A 23,288-nucleotide genomic window follows, 5' to 3' on the forward strand; every position below is an offset into this window, starting at 1 on the left:
TGAAATACTGATGAATACTTTTTATTGAAACACCCTATTAAAATAAACATGTCCAGACACTTCCCAGAAATGAAATGGCTCTACTTTGATGGCTGGGGAAGTCTATAATCTTTGATATACATAATTCTTTAGAAGAAGATTCAAAGTTAAATGACTATTAAAGTATCTTTCAAATATTCAAATTCTTAATGACTAATATCAGAAATACTCCATGAAAACTTCCTTTATTTCTAAACATTATATAGATTTAAGGTGGACTCCTATCTTCACCAGAACACACTTGCCACATTTGAGCTAAGTGGAACCAGTATTTACTACCTCCTAACTTCATCCTATTGCTTCCAAACTACTGCAACCAAAATCCCAATAACCAGAACACTGGCTGTGTTCCATGGGCATATGAAGTGTTTTATTTAGACCATTCCCAAGGATTCTCCTTCAAAGGTTTTACATGCAGCATTCAAGCTTATTGTAATGAATACAGTCTAGTCTTTAGGAGATCATGTATCGTCAAGGTCTGTAGAGTTTTCATTATCATTTGCAACAAGGGCTTCTCTATTCTCATAAGTCCAGAAGCCATTCAGATCAATCAGAATGGTGGTGACTGTGTCACCTTGATTACTGTTGATTAAATCCTGAAGAGAGATTTTCAAAGGATCCTTTGGTTTTACCATGTCAAAGATTTCATCCTACAAGAGAGGAAAAAATATGATGAAGTCTCATATCCAATTCATTTAATTTCTATCACACAATGACCTAAACTTTAGGGCCAGCACTTGAGCTTACATAAAATTTTTGTTCCAGTGTTTTTTTTCCATTTAACAGGCAATCCTCTCTTATCTACATACACAGAATTTTATTGGAAAATTCCTTAGGTACAGGTATACTGTTAGAGATACTGTGGGTTCAGGTGCAGACCATCACAATAAAGTGGGTATGTAATAAAGCAAGTCATATACATTTTTTGGTTTCCCAGAGCATACAAAAGTTACGTTTATACTATACTATGGTCTATTAAGTGTGCGGTAGCATTATGTCTCATAAAACAGTGTATATACTTTACTTAAAAAACACTTGATAGCTAAAAATGCTAACCATCATCTAAGCCTTCAAGTCATAATCTTTTTGCAAAAGTAACATCACAGATCACTGATCATAGACACCAAATAATAATAATGAAAACATTTTAAATATGATGAGAATTACTGAAACGTGACAGAGACATGAAGCGAGCAAATGCTATTGGAAAAATGATGCCGATAGACTTGCTTGATGTAGGGTTGTCACAAACCTTCAGTTTGTAAAAAATGCAGTAGAACAGGATATGCCTGTGTGTGTCTTATAAGAGTTTAATCTACTCTAAGCCACATAGCTAATTAGTGGCAAAACTATCTAATGCAGTGTTCTTGGAATACATGTTAACTAACTACTTATATTTTTCTCTTGTCTTTTAATCGGTAGAGCCGAGCCTTGATTTAAGTGCAAATTCAGCCCAAAGTAAAAGACTTATGTGCTTTAGAGCCAAGGCAGTGACAAAACTTCATTTCCAATATTGATGTCAACCTTTTTCTCTGGACCTGGAATGGGTAGGGGGAGTCTGGTATTGAAGAATTAAGTCATCCATAATGACACTAAATTGTGCTAAAAATGACTGGAATAGTTGGAAGAACCTCTCCTATACTATGAAATGTACTATAAGAATATTTACAAGGAATTAGTACATTTTCATCTTTTTGTAGTAAAATGGCTCAGAGTTTTTAGTAGCGTTTAAGGAGGAAAATTACATTTTTAAAAGATTAGAACAATTCAGGTAAAATGGTATGTATGAACTTGTAACCTTGTTGCATGTGAAACTTCCCTTTCCAGGTTGGTGGCAGTTTAAAATTACCAGTTCTTAAGTTGCCAGTTACATAGTTGCAAATTTGTCTCACATTTAACCAAAATAGCCCTTTATCTTATTATACTTGGTTAAAACTGGATGGGGTTATTTTATTACATTTTTAACCTGAACTAGTACTGGATACTTAATGTGTTTCGTAGCTGGTAAAACTCCAATTACTAAAATGCTAAGTATAGCATGTGTTTTAAATAGTGGTAGTTTTCATACTGTCAGACCGGTGTCTCCTTAAATAATACCAAAGCAAACAAGCTGTTTAAAGTACCAGACTGAAAAAGTGCCTGAACCTAAACAGTTACCCAAAATTCAGTTTACAGTGGAACAGACTGTCAGAGGGTGCAGGCTGTACTGATTCTCTTAATTTTCAAAGTGAATGAATGCTTCCAATGAGAACAGGAGGCTGATAATGCTAAAATCATAAATTACACAAATCATTAATCCAAGTATGGTCTCAGTTTCTAATGATTTAAATATTAATTCAGAACAAATGATAGCAAATACTTGATTTGGTTTAGTATCTCCTAAGTTGCTTTCAGGAAAAACTTCATTTAATACATGATTATCTGGTGTTATGTAAGTTAAATAAAAAGGTAACCTTGACGTCTTGAAATGAAACAGGATCCTGTCCATGGATTTTCATTAGTTCCTGTATGGCCTGTAGGTAGTAGAAATCAACGTGTAAATAAAAAATAAAATACACAACACCTCCTGTTCTGTTCCACAGCCCCTTTCTAGTTCCATTCCCTGTCCTATCAAGACCAGAGGCCTCATTGTTTTAACCGCTCTTGCCAGTATTCTCAAATTCCTTGACCTTGTGTCATGTCTGTTCAGCAAAACCTAAACACGGGTCAGTGTAACCATCAGCCTTTCTAGACCTACACCTTAGCTGTGGAAAACTTCAGAAAGGAAGTATCCGAGACCACAGATTACTATTCATTCCATAGGAATGGTCTCCAACCCGACATGTGCCTTTAACATGGCCTGCTCCTCCCATTTTCCAGGAGTGCTGTTCACACCATCACCATTCTTTAAGAGACCCAGTCCATCAACACCCCTCCCACCCTACACTTTTATCTTCTACTTGACAGAAAAAAATGGAGGTAAGCCTCCCTCAAACTCTTCTCTTTTATGAATTTTAACAAAAAATACTGACTGAAGAAACTACTGTGATCCAGCTGGACCAATAAATATTTTAGGTAGAAGTCATTCACTAGAAAATGTGGAGCTTAAAATTCTTGGAAAATAATTAACTAATATAGGTCTAAGTGCCTGCTCTGCAGTGCTGCTGATATCAGAGTGTGCACAGGGCATCTCTTTGAAGTAGCTGAGAATCTGAGTATGCCCTCAGCTACCAGAGCAGCAGACCTGGATGGTATGATCTAGAGAGTACACCACCCAGGTCCAGATTTATCACTGGGATACTGATGTACAAAGGAGCCAAGAACAGCCCAGGACTGCAGGGCCCAGCACCAGTAACTTCTTACTTTAGCCCATATGACCAAGCCTAAATAAACTTTGGTAAAAGAAATGTATGAAATATTTTCAATGTATTAAAAAATAAAATCTAATATTCTTAGATACACTATAAACAAATCTTTGTGAAAAGGGATTGAGTAATTTCCAAAAGATACATTTACTTTGTTTTCCTAAAACTGAATTATCATTTAATAGGTCTGCCTAAAGCAGGGGCATCCCTATGTGATGTGATATTATAGTCTCAGATGAGCCATTGATTTAAGCCCATGTAGCATTCAGTTTTTAAAAAAATGCATCCTAATACTGGGATTGTAATTTATCCTTATAGTATTTGTAGTCATTATTATCTAGAAAATCGTAATGGAAAGCCTTTTGGGGAATTTAACATGAAATTATGAAATACATACTATGAAACTCAGAAATCAGTTATTTTAAAAGTATCAAAAAATTTTAAATGGAAAAGAAAAAGCCTCTGGGAAAATAGTTTATGACAAAGATATGAAAATGTCATTTTTCTTGTTTAAAAAAATTTCTTCCTGCTACTGATCTTAACCATATAAAAACCTCATGGTCTTCTAAAAACTATCTACAAAAATGTGGCAATGGAGTGGAATACTACTGTACAAAACTATTCTATTAAGTAGAAAAGTCACCATTCAAATTGAGGAATGATTTATCTTGAAAGGGCAGACACGCCTACATTTGCTTGCACTTGCTGCATCTGAATGCCTATCAGATAAAATACATTCAGATTCCACTTCAGAGCTCATCACGCTATTCTCTGAGGCCACCTAAGGTACCGAATTTCAGTAAATCTGTTTCACACTGAAATGCAGCACACAATTCTAGCCAATTTTAAATTTGTGTTTTTTACAGCATAGCGATTAAAAGAATCTACAACTACCAAGGTCTACAAAACCTCTGTGAAAAAGGAGTTACCTTTTCTGAACTGTTTAATTAAAGCTTCAGTAGGATTTTACATACTAGTTTTTGATCACCAAGAGCACAGAATTTCTCAGGCATGTTTGTATCTCTACTGGGTAATAAATAGCTCCTGACATATATTTACACACACTTTTTTAGTACTCTTCGACTAGTCAAATCAGCATTGATTTAGCTCATTTATATTTTTAAAAATAGAAAAAACAAAATCAAAACCAGACCTGATACCCTTCTGAAATCTCTTATATAAACATCATAAGTTAGATAAAATTGTCACTGAGTAGTTAATTTAAACCAAATTGTATAACATATCTTAAGGAACAAAGACACCATATACACAAATGAGACTTACCCTAAAGAAATAATTAAGGGAAAAGACATTCAGATATCCTTTGTTCTCAATATCAAGCAATTTGAAAATATATTGTAGAGCTGCAGGTTCTTTTCGATTTTCTAATGCAAGAACAAAATCGAGGTAGGTCTTATAGTCCTATTGAAAAGAAAATGATGTTCATTAGAGGTCTTATTTGGAATTAACTTTTCAAGTGAGTATCTAATGATTTTAAGCTGTTATGTAATCAAAGGTGGAAAATTTTTAAAAATATGAAATGAGAAATCTACCTGTATACTTAACGTTGGTTTCTAGGAATTATACGTAGCAGTTAATTTGTACAGGAAAGTTGTGGGGGCACAGCTCATGTTCTTATGAGAGATTTGCTGTGTTAAACCAGAATTTTCTTTCATTACAATTTTGAAATGGACAAGACAGCATACGTTGCTAGTAAATTTATATTAACATTTCAGTGTGGTCATTTTGAAATACTGTCTTAAAATTTTAATTCAGATGATTTCCAGTAAGTCTTTTCAACAGTGTCAGATATTCTACAGTGAACAGATGCCGTTCTCATCCAAAAAAAGTACAAATGAAGGCTAAAAAGACATGAAGAGAACAGAAAGCTTTCTCTACAAAAAGGGGATAAGTCACAGAAAACTTTTCTTTGCGTGGTTAAAAGTAGTAAAGTACTTGGGAGATTCTCACTTGTAAAAGAAAATTTATAATCTTGGAGAGGACTTTTTTAAGGATTCTTTTCTGTTTAAATTGCAGTGTGAAGAACTAGACATGCAGCCTTATCATGGTCTAAACTCCACACACAGCTGTAGCTTCTGATTTTCTTTATTCACAGGTCATTAGTATACTCCAAGCACCTCACTATTAACCATGGACAGCTGTGGGAGTCACTAAGCAGAGTATCTGCACCTTTTTTCCCTTTTCCTTTGCACTTGGCTAACAATGTTATTTAGAAAACTGCTATTAATGCTAAGTGATAAAACCTAAAAACCCTGATTCTCTTCTGACAATATGACCATCTCTTAACTTTTCCAAACTAGTGATGCTTATCAGATCCTTAACACATTTTTAATTGCAAGAATGGTGATTAAAAATGCTATTTAGAATTTTTTTCTCAAATATTTTACATTGTTATAATAAAAGGACCAGTGCATACTAGTAAGTCTTTAGCTACTAAAATGTAGCTGCTTAGAGTAATATAACCTGATTCTTAGATTTAAATGATGGCATATGTGGTAATAGATCTGACCTGGTAACTTAATGAACAAATCACATATATGAAAACAGTCAATAGGATTTGTCCATTTTTCAGATTTTTTTTCAACTAGTCCACACTCCTCTACAATAGGTGCATAGATGCACTGACAATGAAGTAAACCAAATACTAAACTTTTCTATTTGCCCTGAGTCTATAAGGGAAGTAATGTTTTTGAACAAATTTACCTTAAGATCAAAGGCTCTGAATCTCAAATAACTTGATCAGTTTATACTTTTTTAAGATACTGTTACACAGATATGAAAATAATGCTGTATCACATCAAGAAAAAGCTTTTGTGATTAAAAAATGGGCAGAGGACCTGAATAGGCATTTTTACAAAGAAGACATCAGATGGCCAAGAGGCACATGAAAAGATGCTCAACATCACTAATCATCAGGGAAATGCAAATCGAAACCACAATGAGGTATCACCTTACACCTGTCAGAATGGCTATCATCGAAAAGACAACAAATAAATACTGGAGTGGGTGTGGAGAAAAGGGAACCCTTGTGCACTGTTGGTAGGAATATAAATTGGTGCAGCCACTATGAAAACACTGTGGAGGTTTCTAAAAATAGAACTACCATATGAGCAGCAATTCCATTCATGGGTATTTACCTAAAGAAAATGAAAACATTAATTTGAAAAGATATATGCATCCCAATGTTCATAGTAGCATTATTTACAGTAGCCAAGATAGGGAAGCAACCTTAGTGTCTATACAGATGAATGGATAAAGATGATATGATGTGTGTATACACACACACACTGGACTACTACTCAGCCATAAAAAAGAATGAAATCTTGCCATATGCAACAACACAGATGGATCTGGAGGGTATTATGCTTCGTGAAATAAGTCAGAGAAAAAGAAATACTGTATGTTTTCACTTAAATGTGGAATCTAAAAAACAAAACAAATTAACAAATATAACAAAACAGAAACACGACTCACAGATACAGAGAACAAACTAATGGTTACCAAGGGGCAGAGGGGTGTGCGGAGGGGCAAAATAGGTGAAGGGGATTAAGAGGTTCAAACTGCCAGTTAAAAAATAAGTCAAAGAGTTGTACAGCACAGGGAATATAGTCAATATATTACAATATCTTCAGTGTGTAATCTATAAAAATACTGACTCACCATGTTGTATACATGAAACTAATGTAACATTGTAAGTCGACTATAGTTTAATTTTAAAAAGTCTTTTGGAAATTGTGGGAGCCTAAATTTTTACAACTTAGAGATTTAAATTACCATTTCTCCATCATAAGTGAGACACTCCTGGAAAACACGGTCTAAAAAGACATTGGTCATGGTTGCTGTTCCATAGCGGGAGAGTTCTTCTTTACTGAGCATGCCGTTGTGATCCTTATCAAGATTCAAATACTGGCCTTGGGAAGAAAGATGATAAGAAAACACTTAAGAACAAAATAAAATTCTAATTAAAAGACAAAAGAATAAACACTAACAAAAGTTATTTTGTTGGTCACCATTTTGATTTTTAAACTGATTATGTTACATTTAGGGCAGACATCTGCTATCCCTGCAGGCTCTATCAGAACCGTTAAACCAGAACTAGTCAAGGAAAACTCATCATGAAGGCCATGCCTTTGGACTATTTCACTTACATTATTATTCGATTTTAGTTTGTAACCTTTTAGAACTTTCCTAGGATTCTAAATTAAATGGAGGTGGGGGTCAACCAACATAAAGCAGTGAAATGCTGACACCTGAAAGCAGAGGTCAGGGTTGCCAAAACGAGTCAGAAGATGACCCAATGGAACAATGTAACAGACTAATGAAATTCAAGAAAAGAGCAAGCCCGGCCCTAGAACACCTCCTTCTGAGGACCCTGAGAGTAGCATTTTATCACAATGCAAGATCATAGGTGATGTTCACAATGACGTTCCTGAGTCAACAAGAAAGGATCAAACAACAGTGTATGTTCTATTAAAGTGTTAGAAATGTACTAACTTAAATAAGAGTTACAAAAATACAAAATGTTGGTATTTAAGCAAGTAAAATTTAGTCATCTAGAATAGAAACTCTTAAGGTAAATTACAGTACTTTGATCTTAAGGTAAATTAGCCTATGTAGAAAACTGTCCTTTGAACACCACTTAAAGAAACATTAACTGAGGAATGGATAATTCAAATTTTGGCATTAAGATAGGAACATACCATATACCCTCAGGGCAGAAGGAGCAGAAAACCAATTTGTTTCTTGACTCTCCTTGGATAGTTCCTCATCCCTTAACTAAATGAACACAGAGACATAATTAGAAGATAGCAACTGTCAAGTGACATAATTAAGTAGTTTAAAACATATTTACCTCCAGTAAATCATCCAGGAAGCTGCATGCTAAAATATCTTGAATTTTTATCTTCCCTTTAAAAAACATTAACACAATTTCATTTTAAAAACAAGAGCAACTCAATTTTATAAAGGTATTATTTTACAAGAGCAATCACACAATTAATATTTTAAAGCTTCCTAGGTCTTCTCCAAGTCCTTACTATGTACTGCTATGAAAGGGAACTGTGCAGGGAATATTTAATAATCTCATACAGGTATGTCTACCTATACACACCCAACTATATACATCCAGTTGGTACACTGATACAGATTCCAAAAGAAGTTGTGTTAACTTTTTTGTGGATATGGATATGAGACTGTTAGCAGTCCAAGAGACCGTCTCCATATTTCTTTGGAGGTTCAGGAATAAAAAGCAATACAGAGGTGTGGTTAAGAGCAGATAGAGACTTAAATCACTCCTAGACAGGCAATCCATCTGAGTCTCAGTTGCTTCACACATAAAATGTGTATAATAATAATATCTTTCTTATAGTGTTATGAGAAAGAAATGAAAGAATCTATGTAAAATGCTTAGCATAGTACTTAGTGCATAATAAACAGTCAAAACTGTTAGCTATTATTATTTTGTAAATTTGAAAGGGAAAAGATGTGTATATGCCTGTAATGGAGGTGTTTACAAAAGACTGTCAGCTCCCTGTACTGTGATGGACTCATAGCTGGATTTTCAAAGACAGAAGGAGAATCAAGGACTTTGATTTGGGCATTCTGTCCTTTCCTCTGTCCCAGTTACACGTATTTAATTAAGCCCAGCACGTTAGAATAGTTGATAAAGTGTACTGTTAATGAGGCCATATTTACCAATCTGATCCTCATATAGGATAGCTAACTTGAGAAAGAGAAAAATACATCATAGCTAAACAGTTCTATCTCCCAATTCAGATTTTTCATCAAAAAGAACAATTCTCCAGCATATAACCTATCTGGGATAGCAAAATTATATCAGAATACTTGGCTTCAAAGAACTGGCAAGACTCAGAGATCACCTGGTTCATAGTTCATTTTAGAGATGAGAAACTGTAAAAGGTTAGGTGACATGCCCACTGTCACAACTGATGATGGCTGATGCAAATAAATCAAAAGGTCTTTATATATTAACAGCAATGACATGTTAGGAAAATAAAGAAATGACATTTTAAAGACTTTAGTTCCTGAGATTTAGAAGTAATGATATTCTCCTTAATATAAGTTAGATAAGATTTTCCTTTACCTGTTCTTAGAGGGTCTAAAAAGAAGAAGAACTTCCTAACTGCTGTACAAACGTAGAAGGAATAAAAAGATTTTTCCAGTCCATCTAACTGTGGCAAAGTAGGGATAAGTTCCAGTATGTAGTTTTCTAAATCCTGAAAGAACAAAAAACCAAAATAAAACTTTAAAGTCGTAAATGTCTGATTTCTTTTTTTTTGAGTTTAAATGTATTTTATTTTTAGAAAACCTATACAAGTAAATGTCTGATCTTATTTCTTCATTAGATACTGGAATATAATTTCAGCCCTAAAAATTATTCAGCATTAATACTATATTAATGATGAAATAAATGCGTAACTATATTAGTGGTGAAACTTTTAAATTTATTTTTACTAATTTACTTTTTATTTTCATCTTAACATAGTTTTGAATACGTAACACATTCTACATAGCTCCAAATTCAAATGAAACAAAAAAGTATTCATTGAAAAATTTCCCTCTCACCTATTTCCTCTAACCAGAGGTAACCTATATTATCAGCTTCTGATGTACCTTTTCTAAAGATAACTGATGCACGTATATGCCAATACGCATATGTGTATATTTCTCTTCCTCTTTTTACATAGGATGTAGCAGTGTACCATGCAGATTTTTCTGTATCTTCTTTTTATCACTCAACAATATACTTTGCAGTGATTCCACTTTAACTATCAAAGAGTTTCTACTTTAAAAAAAAAAGCTATGTATTATTTCATTGTATGGATGTACCATAATCTATTTAACCAGTCTTCTGATAGACATTTAGGTTGTTTCTAATCTTTTGCAACACTAAAAAAATACAATAGGAGCTAAGCTCATTTTTCATTCATAGATATTATGGGAAAATACAGGATATAATTTCTGTAAGTGGAGTTGCTGGGTCAAAGCATATGCACGTTTATAATTTCGATAAGACGTTGGCAAATTTCCCACTTCCCCATAAAGGCCACATTCGTTTTACACTCCCACCAGCAATGTGAAGGCTCTATTAACAGTTCCCAAATTGTGCACCAGGAGTGCTACCCTAAACTCACAGGTGCAGCAGGATATAAATTTTTAAGAGAAACAGCGACATCTGTTGGATACTGCACAACATGTCACAATGAGCTCAAGGTAGTTCACATTTTCAACATCAGATTGAAATTATATTCCTTTTGATGACATTAATCTTTGCAAAGCTAGGTTTTGGGTGGTTGCTGTGATAAAGCTAGTATCACATGACATGAGTGTGGAAGAGGCACCGAGGATGACTGTGTCCAACCTAATCCTCAGGGTTGAGTAGCTGTACAGTGCCCCATGGGTACACACATTCCATTAGTGACTGTCATTTAAGAATAAAGTAAAAATTAGATTTTCTTTTAACTTATGTGTATTATTTTTGTAAATGGTTGATAGGCTAATAAGTTTAATGAATACTTTCATTAAATTGTTTAGAACTAACCGTAAGGGCACCTCAGTGAACTGGAAACATCTGGGAAACCATGGCCTATTTCACATTCCTTCATTAAAAGCATTATCAAACTTTTTAATCTTTGTCAATCTCGTAGGCGAAAAATGATATTTTAGTGTAGATCTATTTGGCATTTCTCTTATATAAAGTGAAGTTAACATTTTTTTCTTGTGATTAAGAAGCATTTGATAGGGAAGGATATAGCTCAAGTGGTAGTGTGCATGCTTAGCATACACAAGGTCCTGAGTTCAATCCCCAGTACCTCCTCTAAAAATAAATAAATAAATAAACCTAATTACCTCCCCCAATGGAAAAAAAAAGCAGCATTTATATTTTGCAAACTACTTATATCCTTTGCCCAGTTTTAACTGGGTTAGCAGCCATCTTCTTGATTTCTAGGAGCTTTTCATACATTAGGGTAATTAGCCATTTGTCTGTGACTGAGTTTCAGACATTTTCTTAGTTTGTTGTTTTCTTTAAGTTTGCTTATGATGGTCTTTGCTCTATAGATTTTTTAAAATTTAGCTGAATTTATTATTTTTTAGACTTCTTAGAAAGGCTTTCCCTACTCCAAGATCATATATTTAAAAGTTTCGTTACTATTGTTAAGGATAGTGTTTCTATTTCATCTGAGACACTTTATAATTTAAGTTGTAGAACAGATGGCATCTCAAACATAGTGTGTCCAAAACTAGACTCCTATCATCCACAACCCTGGTCCTCACCCATTTTTCCCTATTCCATCACTTATTCAAAGTAAAAATTTTAAACTCACCTTTGGTTCCTACGTTTTCTTCACCAAGGCCCCTAACCCTTGCTCAACATCTAACTTGGCAGCAAATTTTTGTGGTTGTTTTTTGGGGGTATGTGTCCAAAATATATACTGAATTAATCCACTACTGGCTTCTTCTACAGCCATCACCCTGGTCTGATCCATAATCATCTTGAGAGACGATCTGCCTTCTGTTTCGAGAACAGGTCTTTAACTATGCCTTGGGGACACTGAATTTGCTGTTCCCTCTGTACTAAATCTTCATAAGGTCAGCTTCCTTCTCATCTTTCATAGCTAAAACTCAATCACTATCTCAAAGTACCCCTTCCATCTTACCTAAAACAGTTCCCCAACCCCAGTCATACTGTTTCCTATTATCCTATTTTCTCTTCAGAACTTGTCACTATTTGAAATCATCTTGCTTACAATTTAGTGTCTTCCTCCTCACTCTGCTAGAAAAAAAGCACCCTAAGAGTAAGGCTTAGCACAGTACCTGGCACAAATTGTTTGGTACATGCTTATTTAATAAGATTTAGTAAGTGAATGAAAGTTTTTGCCTGTTCTACTCAAGTTACAGACACTGGCTCTGGAAATCACTGTCTTTTTAAACAAGGGAGATACAAGGTCTACAAGACAAAGTGCCAAGGTGAGGATAAATACCTCTTTTCTTTGAGAGAAATATATTCTTTCATTGAAAGAAGGGAAAACGACTCCCTTTTAAACACAACTAGAGAGATACACTGCTGCTTTTCTCTCTCTTCCCCCATCCCTCTTTCAATTTTTGTTTCCATTTGTGGAACGAGGCAAGAAAAGATAAGTGTGTTTTGAAAACCAGCAAGAACTCTCAGAGCTGTAGAAGGACTCCAGTATCTGACCTGAATTGTATCAACAGGTGGCTACTAGATCTTCCTTGCTAGGGAGAGAGGGACAGAAGCAAGAACCTTTTATTGGCAAGTTTATCTGAACCTTAAAGGACAAGAATTGTACTGTGATCCTAGATAGTTTTTCAAGTGTAAATGTTTAGGATGAGCTAACAGATTCTATCTATAGAAATCTGGATAAAACAGTGCAACAAATTATAACAGGAACGATAAACCATAACAAGGAACCTGGATTTCTTTAAATCTTAAATTTGAATATTTATTGAAATGACTAATTAACCTGATTTGTATTTATGCCTATTTGTATTTATCCCTTCTCCTTTCCTTCACAACCCTAAAAAGGATTCCATATATTTGGGGAAAAAGCCTGAGCTGAAAAGAAGCACATTCATACTATTTAGATACCCACACTTACAAGAAGAATAACGATTTGGATCATGAAGCTGTAATGTAATTCTGTTGATAACCTGGCCTAACTACATTAGTCCCTAATGGGAAATACATAGTTCTTGGTAACTGACCTTACAACCCAAACCTACAGGTGAGAATATAGTCACATTATTTTTCTTATATTTCCTAAAAAAGGGAAAATTTCTGGTCCCTACATTTTAAAACAGTCATACGTTAATAACACTCATGAATAACCAGAAGTTTTTCACTGTTTTAAAGGTTGGATCAATACATGTATTGATCAAGATACATTTAAAAAGCTTTTTAGTAACATATTTGTAAAAACAAACAAACAAAACAGAGAAACAAAAACAAAGTAAGAATTATCTGTAATCTCAACACCCAGTGATAACTACTGTTTAACATTCTGGTGTCTAGTGTAGTTATTAAAGTAGGTCAAGACTTACAGATTCCCGAAGATACCCTTGTCCGGCAACATCATACAAACTGAGTCCTATTCTTGTTTGATGAAGCCAAACTGACAATAAACAGGAAAATGCAATATAATTATTAAGATCTATCTGGTAGCATATATATGCATTAAAGGAGATAAAGAGCTAGATTAAGGGGCAAGCTAATTTAATAACTCTATAAACATATTTTTTCTCACACATATTACTTATTCATTAACCCCAAAATTGTTCAAAACGAAACAAACATACCACAGAATTAACTGCAGATATCAACGATTCTACCAAGCCTAAAGCGAGAACAAAGTGGACGCCCTTAGGAATACTGGTGTTCCAACAGGAGGAGTGTAATGTTAGGCCTTCAATGAAGTAGCTTTTATTCTACGGAGGTTAATTACTACAACCAGGTATTAGTTACAGATGGTACACACAGGACTTCATAGGTCATAATGGAACTTAAAGGAATCGGAACAACTCCAAGTTGTTAAATAAAAACTCCTTGAATATGATGCAACAGTTGTAAGTTTGGAACTATCCTCTCAGGCAACTCAACCTGTAATATACTGGTGAAATAAAATTACCAGTGGATTGAAGTTATTTCCAGTAACCATACATTAAACCTCTTGGTTCAGCTTTTGATATACCTAGTTAAGTAGTATCTTCAGGATATATGACGTTTTTGTTTTGCTCTGTTTTGTTTAATAGTGAACCCAAATGTATAGTAGAAAATCTCAGCTCTAGTAATTTCCAGGAGAGAATCATAATAATAGGAAAATAAACCTTGGTCAAAAGACAAGAAATTCTGTTATTCAAACTTACTAAAACAGCTGTTTGACATGGAAGGGATACTATAAAAGCATGGACCAAAAATCTACTTTATTCCCAGATAGGAGTTTAAGAACAATGAAAATGAAATCACCTTTTCTCATGACGTAATTAAAGAACTGCATTATGGAAATTCTTCCATAGGAATCTGTATGAAGGAGTTTAGCAAAGACTTTTGCTGTAAAAAATTGCCTAAGAAAAGAAATAAAGATTCAATCATCTGCTAATATAATATAAAAATGACTCCTATATGATTTAGCAAACAACAGAATAAATTCAAAACAAATAAATCAAAGGGGTGAAAAAAATCAAAGTGAGAACTAGAGGTTAAAACTTAAAATTTTAAGTCACACGTCTTTCTATTCTGTTGTCTTAAGGATGAAGGCCTTTGAAAAGTAAGAAGGAGAGCTCAGATTTGTGTAAGAAGAAATAGCTCTAGGCATGTGGGGACATTATTGCACTTATAGACAATCAGCTGTGGGGTTAAGGTAGTTCGCCTCAAGCTCATATTATCACTTGTCTTCCTTGCATTTAAGAATAATTATTTCCCCCATCTCTACTTAAATTTTACTCTTTACAGAGATATACATACACAGTCCTGTAACAATAATACCATAACTATCAAGAAAAGAAAATACAGGTTACCCACTACCATACTTCCAAAGTTAACATTTTGGTGTAACCTTTCACCTCTCCTCTGTGTATATGGATTTATTTTTAAAGTTACTATGTAGTTAGTATTCCATAATTTATTTACCCAGTTTCATGTTAATGAATATTTTGTTTGTTCTTTTGCTTTTGTTTGTCATGCTATTGTTTTTTTTTTTGTTTGTTTTTTGCTTTTATAAATAATGAATTCCTTGTATATTTTGGTACATTTATGTTATTATTTGCTCAGGATAAATTTCTAGAAGTAGAAAAAAAGAATGAAGGTCTATAATGTTGTAAATAAAGTATCATATTTCTTTTAATAACTTTCAATAACTTCATACCAATGTAAGTTTCTCAACTGTAAGTAATTTTATTAAACTTTATTAGTTCAATAAAAAGTTGACTCAAATTGTCATATCATTGACTTAAATTTTCATTAGTTATTTGAAGCATTTAAAATGCTTAACATAACATACTCCTTTGTTAATTATATTATTCTTACTTGCACTTTGGTCCAGCCTTTTCACCAACCTTCAAAAAATTTTCGTAATTAATCATTGCTTCCTCTCCAATCATGGGTGGCGTCTGATGCTTGTCCAGCAAAAACCATAAGTTCTTAGGAGAATTGCAGAAATGAAGATGTCATAATTAACAGAACAAAATTTTAAAACATAGTTAAATGTGTTATTTCTATTAAAATTGATTACTAGTAGAGAGCTAATATTAAGAAGAACCTCATCCTCATTATCCTTTTGATTACTACTAATAAAAACAGCTAGCATTCACTGACTGCCTACTAAGTTCTAAAATTTTTCATATACAGTTCCTCTTCAATGCATATAACTATATGATGTACATACTGTTATCCCTACTTTACAGATGAGAACTGAAGCACAGAATGTTAAGTCCATCATAGAGCAGGGTTACGATTTGAACCCTTACAGTTTGACCCTACAGTAGTGGTTCTCAACTTTGGCCTCACATTAAAATCACCTATGGACTTTAAAAAACAAAACAAAACTATCCTTGAGAGAGCCACACAAGCTCTGTAGCTGATTCTGGTGGGAACCATGGCTTCAGAGCCCCAGCTTTCACCGCTCTGCAGTACTGGCTCCACTGAGGCACCCTGAGATCCCGTAGGACGTGAGTACCAATCATAAATGGCTAACATACAAAGCAACTGTTCATTCCACTCTTACCTGTAACTCTTCATTATCTAACAGTTCTCTGCTTTTCCTTTGCAGGAAGACGGCTCTGGATTCCTCTCTTAATTTCTGTAGTAAGACTTCATCTTCAGCTGGCAGCTAAAAATACACTGTAGAGTTAATTTCTACACTTAAATTCTAGACTACTGGATTCTGTAAAATGTATTTGGCCTCATAAAAAACTATATATGCTACTGCCTCAAAATTACTTTTTCTTTCTCAATTTTGCTTAACATCAAGTCATCATTTATTTAAAAAGTTCATTTACAAAGAGATCCGCAGAGAATTCAGTGATCAGCTAAGGGCCAGATTTCTGCCTGGAAAAAGCTAACTGTCTAGCCCAAATTTCTTTCTCTTTTTCTTTTTTTTTCTTTTAGATCCATAGACGTTTACTTAAAAATGAACACCACATTTAGTATGTACTCATGATATACCAGGCATCAACACGCACACGTTCTAATTTAATCCTAACAGCCCTGTGAGATGGATTTCATTAGGCTCAATTTAGAGAGGAGGAAATCAAAAGATGGATGACTTGATCAAGAACACATGTACAGTTAGTCAGTCCCAGACCCAAGATTTACATCTTCAGAGTCCAAGACTGTTTTAAATTTTTATTAGTTGTTTGGTTTGGTTCCCCATTCCCCTCCGTCCCCTCAATTTCACATCAAATGTTAATGAGTTGCCCAAGGTCATGCAACTAGAGTAATCAAATTTGCCAGGCAGGGAAGTGGTGACCAAAGATGACAGGTGGTTTCTCTGAAGCGGTGAAGTAGAAGGACAGGAAGAATAAACAAGGGAAAGAATGTCCCACAAATCCACAGCTGCAGACCAGAAACCATCTGGGATCTGGAAGAGGTCAGAGAACAAGAGACAGAAATGGGGGAAAAGGGGATTCCCTCAGAACCACAAGGGGATGGCTGGGACTGGAAGGACAAGAAAGTTGAGTCATGGGCTCAGGAATGGGGTTACGTCAACATCTGAGGGCCATTTCTGGGTTAGTAAGATACGATTTCATAATCCTGGTTACATGAGATAGTGAATATAAAGTGCTCTGAAGTATGCAGACACTCCGTAAATGTGAATTCCCCTCCCGCCCCCACCCCAGACTATAAAAAATTCTCAGCTGTCTAGCTACCTCTGGTTAAAAAAGTGTGAAATGCTAAAAAGCAGGAAAAGCATATATGATGTGATCCCATTTTTGTTACACACACATACACATACATACATACAGAAATACGTACAAGGATTCATATAAAGTATTTATTTACACCTCTGGGCAATGTTATTATGGGCAAATATCAGCTTTAGCTGCTTTTTCTTTTTTCCATGACAGACGTGGATTAGTTATATAATTTTTAAAATGCTGGGATACAAAGTATTACAAAAAAGTTTCCAATAAAGTGGTTCACATGAAAAAAGCTTGTACTTGAAGTAAGTTTAAATTATCTTGATAATTCACTTATATTAATACTTAATTCCTTAATGCAAGCGAAATAAAATGTTTACTCTCTTTGCAAATATTGTTATAATTAATTGAGTTTAGAAGGTAACAGGTTTAAGAGACATTCAGCTAAAACTCCAAAGTTAACTTTTCTATAGTGGTTACATTTTACATAATAGTAAACAGGTCCTATTCTTTTTAGTAGTCTTCAATTTCAGCTGTAAATAGCTTTCTTAAAGTCTTACTGTTTTTATCTATGACATTCTTTACGGTTTTGGCACTAGAAAACATTCAACTAAGTACAATTCAAAGTTTTCCACTCTCAATCTACTTTTCAGTTTAGCCTTGAGCAAAACATTTTACACCTTATGAGTAAAAGTCAGAGTTAAAAACTGTGATCAGCTAAGTAAACCTTAGTCTTATAGAAAGCCTGACAACATAATCCAATAGAATGCCTACTATTAACATTCGTAGTGAAAATAGGGAAGGAAGAAAAAGCCTATCACTTAAAAAAAGTGGCAAGTAAAAACTGTGTTCTTATACCAATTTATATGAAAAACTAAGACCTAACCAGGTTGAAAATAGGAAGATCAACTAGAATGAAAAAATAAATATACAAAATTTTAAATATAATCGATTTATTTATAAAATATAAGACTTTTAACTCTTTTTAAAATTACATTTCATTTATAAACTCTGCAAGATATATACTTAGATACCACTTACCCTGTAATAAAATCGGGGAATCGTCTTATAGAATTCATTTGTGTTTTTTCTACCTCCTTTCCATTCTGAGTAATATTTGGTAAATAAATCCATTTCTTCATCTTTTAATTCTTGTTCACTTTTTTTTTCTGGTAACAAAACAGAGTAAGGTGGAGGAAGCACTTTTAAAATCAGACAATACTTTTTTCAAGACATCAATATACTATATACTGCAATCTAATTACAGCACAAAAAAGGCCTTCACGATTGTGTTTCGACACTAAGCATCTTTATTAACTTTCTTGACACACCAAGAATCACTATTTTCCACTGAAATAGATAGCCTCCTCTACTTCTTCAACCACTTCTCAGAGGTTCCCTCCACTTCTTTTTATCACCATCCTTGTCTCTTCCTCAAGTCACTGCCTCTCTTACAGACCTGACACGTCCAAAGTATTTCATGAGCACTGACTCTGTACAGAGCACTGTGCTGGACATTGGGTAGAGTAGTGAGAAAACAGGCACAGCCCTTGACCTCAGGAAAATTCAGCTTTGTAACCACTGTTCCTCTACCTAATGCAAATCCTTCCATCTGATGCTCACCCCTCAGGGTGCTATGACCCAGCCCGCCTGCTGCTGGCAGGTCGCTGACTCATTTAGTCTTTCCTCCACACTCGTCTGTGGACCATGACGACTGGTGCACAGCACTCTGTACCTCAATGTCCAGCAATCCCCAAAGAATAAACATTTATGTGGGTGACTGTGTCCCCTCAACTCTGAAGGCTGTCACCTCTCCTCCTCTCTTACTCAGCAAGGCCACAGATCTTATCTGCTCCTCGTCTGAAATCTTAAACTCTAATATACTCTGAAAAATTTTCTCTCCTCCTGGTTATTCAAAACCTCACTGCACTGCAGCCTCACTGAGATCTCTAATTCTTTGATCTGTTTTCTCAAAAATTTTTCCTCCTCTTGGTCTCACTTCCTTCTCAACATGCCTGAAGTTGTCCCCCTAATATCCTCTTCTGCCTGGATTTTCTGCCACATCTGCCTTGCTAATTTTTAACCTTGGACCAATTTTATTATCTGTTTACTATGGCTCAATGCTGTTGGAGAAAGCTGCAAAATTTTGAAATATTTGGCCCCACAAGTTTATTTCATGGTTACTAATTAATAAGTCAGCCTCTCAAAAACACCAGTACACATTTTATCTGCCCATGATACCCTCTTGCTTATTCCTCTCAGTGACTGACTGCCCCAAACCTTCACTATAGTTCTCAAGCCCCCTCCATGTTCATCCTCAAGTGAGATGAGAATTCCTCCCAGTTCACCGAAAACTGAGTCTACTGTGTGTGGATGTCCACAAACATTTGAGTGGAGAGGGAGAACAGGAAGGTATCACACCTGCATCTTACTTTCTTCCTGCCAGTGTAAGGGGAAGAGGTAGCTCTTATCCCAGGCTTACCCTCATCCTCCCATCTCCTCCCCCAAACTTCTTCCTTTTACCTATGGCCACACATAATTCCTTCTTTCTCAGGCACCTTTTCAAATGAAAAGCTTGTGTTGGCTCTCTTTCTTACCTCTCATGACCCTTTATGCAATCCTGACCCTACTCTTACCGCTCCAAAGAGACCACCCGGGCAACATGGGACCTAACTGCTTAGTTTAATGGACACACCTGTCCTTGATTTCTTTTTTAAATTTGATACTGTTGATGAGTCTAACCTTTCTGTGGCTTTTATGAGACCACACTGTCGATTCTCCTGTTTCCTGGCTATTTCTTCTTTTTTGTTTATCTTCTTCCTCTATCATTTCAACTTTTACAGTTTAATTTCTAAGTCCCAAACCTATGGCACTAACCCAGACATTGCTCTTGAACCCTAAACTCATACAATCAAAACAAAATATTTTCATCCTCATGCTCCAACATACCTAAAATAATCCCCCATCCCTCATCTTACTACTCTTCTTCTAATTCCATATTTTGATTTCAGTAAATGGAAGCACTATCACCCAGTCACCTGAGCCCAAATCCTAAGAATCACTTTCATTATATCATCCAACTGTTCTAGGGATATACAAGTCTATGTGAGTGGATTTGTGTGTACACACGTACGGCTCTTGACAGAGTGTCAGGGAAAGTCTCGCTGAGATAAAACTGAGCAGAAAAAAAACAAAACAAAACAAAAACACAACTGAAGGTGAGGAAGCTGGCTATCCAGATATCCGAGGGAAACGCATTCCAGGCAAAAGAAACAGCCAGCGCCCAGGCACTAAAAAGAGAGCGTGCCTGGTGTGTGCAGGGAAGAGGGAGGCGGCCAGTGCAGTTGCAACAGAATGAGCCAGAGAGGATAGCAGGAGATGAGGGAAGGCAGGTAATGGGAGGTCAGGCCACGAGGTCACTGGAAAGCCCTTGGCTTTTATTCTGGTGAGGGAAAGAGCCCCCAGAAGCAAATGGGAAGCTAATGCCGTAATCCAGGTGACAGATGGTGGTGGCTTGGGCCAGGGTGGCTGCAACGGAGGCTATCAGGAATAAATTCATCCTGGATATATTTTCTTTTTGGTCCCAGGATTTGCTGACACACTGGACGTGGGTTATTGGAGAAAAGAGCAGTCAAAGATATCTCCAAAGGTTCTGACCTGAGTAGATGGGGTTGCCAGTAACTAAGATGGAGAAAACTGTAAGTGAGCAAATCAGGAAGGAGAGCAGGAGTTCAATTTGGACAAGATCAAGGTATCTTATTAGAGCCAAGTAACCATGTCAAGTAGGCAATTAGACATATGAATCTGGCATTTGGGAAGAGGTCCAGGCTTGAGATATTTAGGAGATATTAACAAATACACAGCATTGAAAGCTGTAAGACTGGATAATTTCACCAGGAAGGCAAGTGTAGACAGAGAATAGAAGCTGACAAGGGACTGGGCCTTGGGCACTCCAATGTTAAGTTCTTGGAGAGAAGAGGAAGAAAAAGCAAAGACTGAGAAGGGGTGACTGGTGAGGGAGGAGGACAACTAAGAGTGTGTCTCCCAGAGACCAAGAGAACAAAGTATGTGTAAAAGGAGAGAGTGAACCGTTGTGTCCCTGGCAGGGACTGCTAGCAGGTCAAGTAAAGTGAGGAAAACTGAGCTCTGGAACAACATGGAGATTTCTGATGATCGTGACAAGCAGGAATCAGAGACAAGCACAGATTCAACTGATAACTCTTTTAACAAGTGTTGCTAAAAGAACAGAGAAATGAGGGACAGCTACAGGGCGAAGTTAAAGTTTCTCTAAGGTGGGAGAAATACCACCATGTTCATATGCTGATGGGAATGACTGAGAAAATCTGATGATGCAGGAGACGGGGGATGACTGCAGGACTACATCCTTGAGGAGGCAAAAATGGCATCTAGCACAAAGGATGGGATCTAGCACACTGATGAAAAAAAAACAGCCTTCAATAGAAGTTGTACAACCTATATGACTGACATTATTTTCTCATCTCTCCCAACACTAAAGTGTAAGTTCTATAAGAACAAGAATTTCTGTGTGTTTGCTGCTACAGCCTAACTTATGCACATAACAGACATGCAATGGAGTGGGTTTAAGATGAAGAGGAAGAGAAAGCACAAGTAACAGGTAACTTTTTCGAGAAGTTTTCTAATAAGGGGTACAGAGAAATGTAGCAAAAGCTGGAGGGGGAGGTAAAATCAAATGACTTTTTTTTAAGATGGGGGAAATCACAGCATGTTTGTCAAAGCTGATGGAAATGATCTAGTAGAGAAGGAAAATTTGATGATGTATGAGAGAGGATAAGGTCAGAGTGAAGTCAGTGAATACAAGAAAGGAACACGATCTAGTGCAGGAGTGGAGGGACTGTCTCAAATAAGCGCGGTAAGGAGTTCATTTTAACAGTGAAGGTAGAGTGTCATCTATCGGGCGAAAGGGGCTGACAGAAATAATAAATGGGCAGGTGAGGTTCTTCTTTGCTTCTACGTTCTTAAATATACATACTAGTTCATCAGCTGAAGGTAAGAAGCAGGTAGGACATGAAGGTTTGGGAGATGAGAAAGAATTGCCTTGGAGTGCAGGAGAGTGAATGTCTAGGGAAACACGGAAGAAATGTAGATGAATGACTGAAACACCTACTTTAGGTATTAATGGACATTGAATTAAAAGTGAGACAATTCACCACGGTTCCGTTTTTCTCCAGCCGCTATCAGCTGCCCCGGATGCCGGTGTGGAATAAGAACGATAGTTTTAATCAGACTGATTAACAAGCAAGCGTGAAGCAGAGAGAAAGAGACAAGGAAAAATGAATTATTAAGTCTAAAGGGGATAAGGACGGAAGTGAAAAGTGTGACATTGATCCTACCACTTTTGGTGGTAGGATCAAAGGATCCTACCACCAAAAGTGGTAGGATCAATGGATTCCGGTAGGATCGAAGAGTTGTTGACGCCAGGATTCTCAATTACCCCTCGCAAATCTAGGTCAGTACCATACAAGTGAGTGGCTACAGTAGCTTTTCATTCCCGCAAATCTCTTCCCAGGGAAGTGTGAGTCAAACCCCTCTGGATCCTTAAACCACTTCCCAGTCCCCCTCCTTTGTCAGGAGAGGTTTTACCGAAGCGGAAAGCGCTGCTCGCAAGGGCTGCTCCTCCCCATCCTCCCCCACCTAAAGGAGGTTGGGGCCAGGCTGTCTCTGCGGGCCGCCCCTCCCAAACTCACTGTTTGGACCGGTGTTAGGCGTCGCTAACCGCCGGCGAAGAATTTCTTTCCAGTCCATGGCTGACTCCGGCGCAGCAGTTCCCGCATTTGCTGTTTACTAACCGCTCCACCCCCGCCAGCTGAGGCGTCAACGCCGCCCTGCCCCGTGAAGGCCGCTCAACCGCCATCTTGGACACGGGCGGAAGTCGACGAACCCGACGAACTCCATCACTGCCCGCCACTGCGGAGAGTACGGCGATCACGCTAACAGACGTGAAAGAGACGG

The 23,288-nt window shown here is 36.3% G+C and overlaps 1 protein-coding gene across 1 annotated transcript; it reads right to left on the reverse strand.

Moving 5' to 3' along the window:
• Nucleotides 1-387: 387 nt before the first annotated feature.
• PPP2R3C (protein phosphatase 2 regulatory subunit B''gamma) lies at nt 388-23,230 on the reverse strand. The gene is made up of 13 exons (XM_010986139.3): nt 23,024-23,230; nt 18,339-18,466; nt 16,163-16,267; nt 15,466-15,578; nt 14,407-14,504; nt 13,485-13,555; nt 9,508-9,640; nt 8,257-8,312; nt 8,105-8,180; nt 7,179-7,315; nt 4,668-4,805; nt 2,493-2,552; nt 388-689 (listed from the first exon to the last, which is right to left on the reverse strand). The coding sequence occupies exons 1-13, from the start codon at nt 23,079-23,081 to the stop codon at nt 501-503; spliced, it is 1,362 nt and encodes a 453-aa protein (XP_010984441.1). The 5' UTR covers nt 23,082-23,230; the 3' UTR covers nt 388-500.
• Nucleotides 23,231-23,288: the final 58 nt, after the last annotated feature.

This window comes from Camelus dromedarius, chromosome 5 (assembly GCF_036321535.1).
Source record: "Camelus dromedarius isolate mCamDro1 chromosome 5, mCamDro1.pat, whole genome shotgun sequence".
Classification (NCBI taxonomy): domain Eukaryota; kingdom Metazoa; phylum Chordata; class Mammalia; order Artiodactyla; family Camelidae; genus Camelus; species Camelus dromedarius.

Coding starts and splice junctions, on each gene's coding strand:
- PPP2R3C (XM_010986139.3), bottom strand. CDS start 23,081: ATGGACTGGAAAGAAATTCTTCGCCGGCGGTTAGCGACGCCTAACACC. Junction 9,641..13,484: donor AAGGGTATCTTCGGGAATCT/GTAAGTCTTGAC, acceptor TTGTTCTTTCAG/GATTTAGAAAACTACATACT. Junction 7,316..8,104: donor TTCTGCCCTGAGGGTATATG/GTATGTTCCTAT, acceptor TTTCTTCCCAAG/GCCAGTATTTGAATCTTGAT.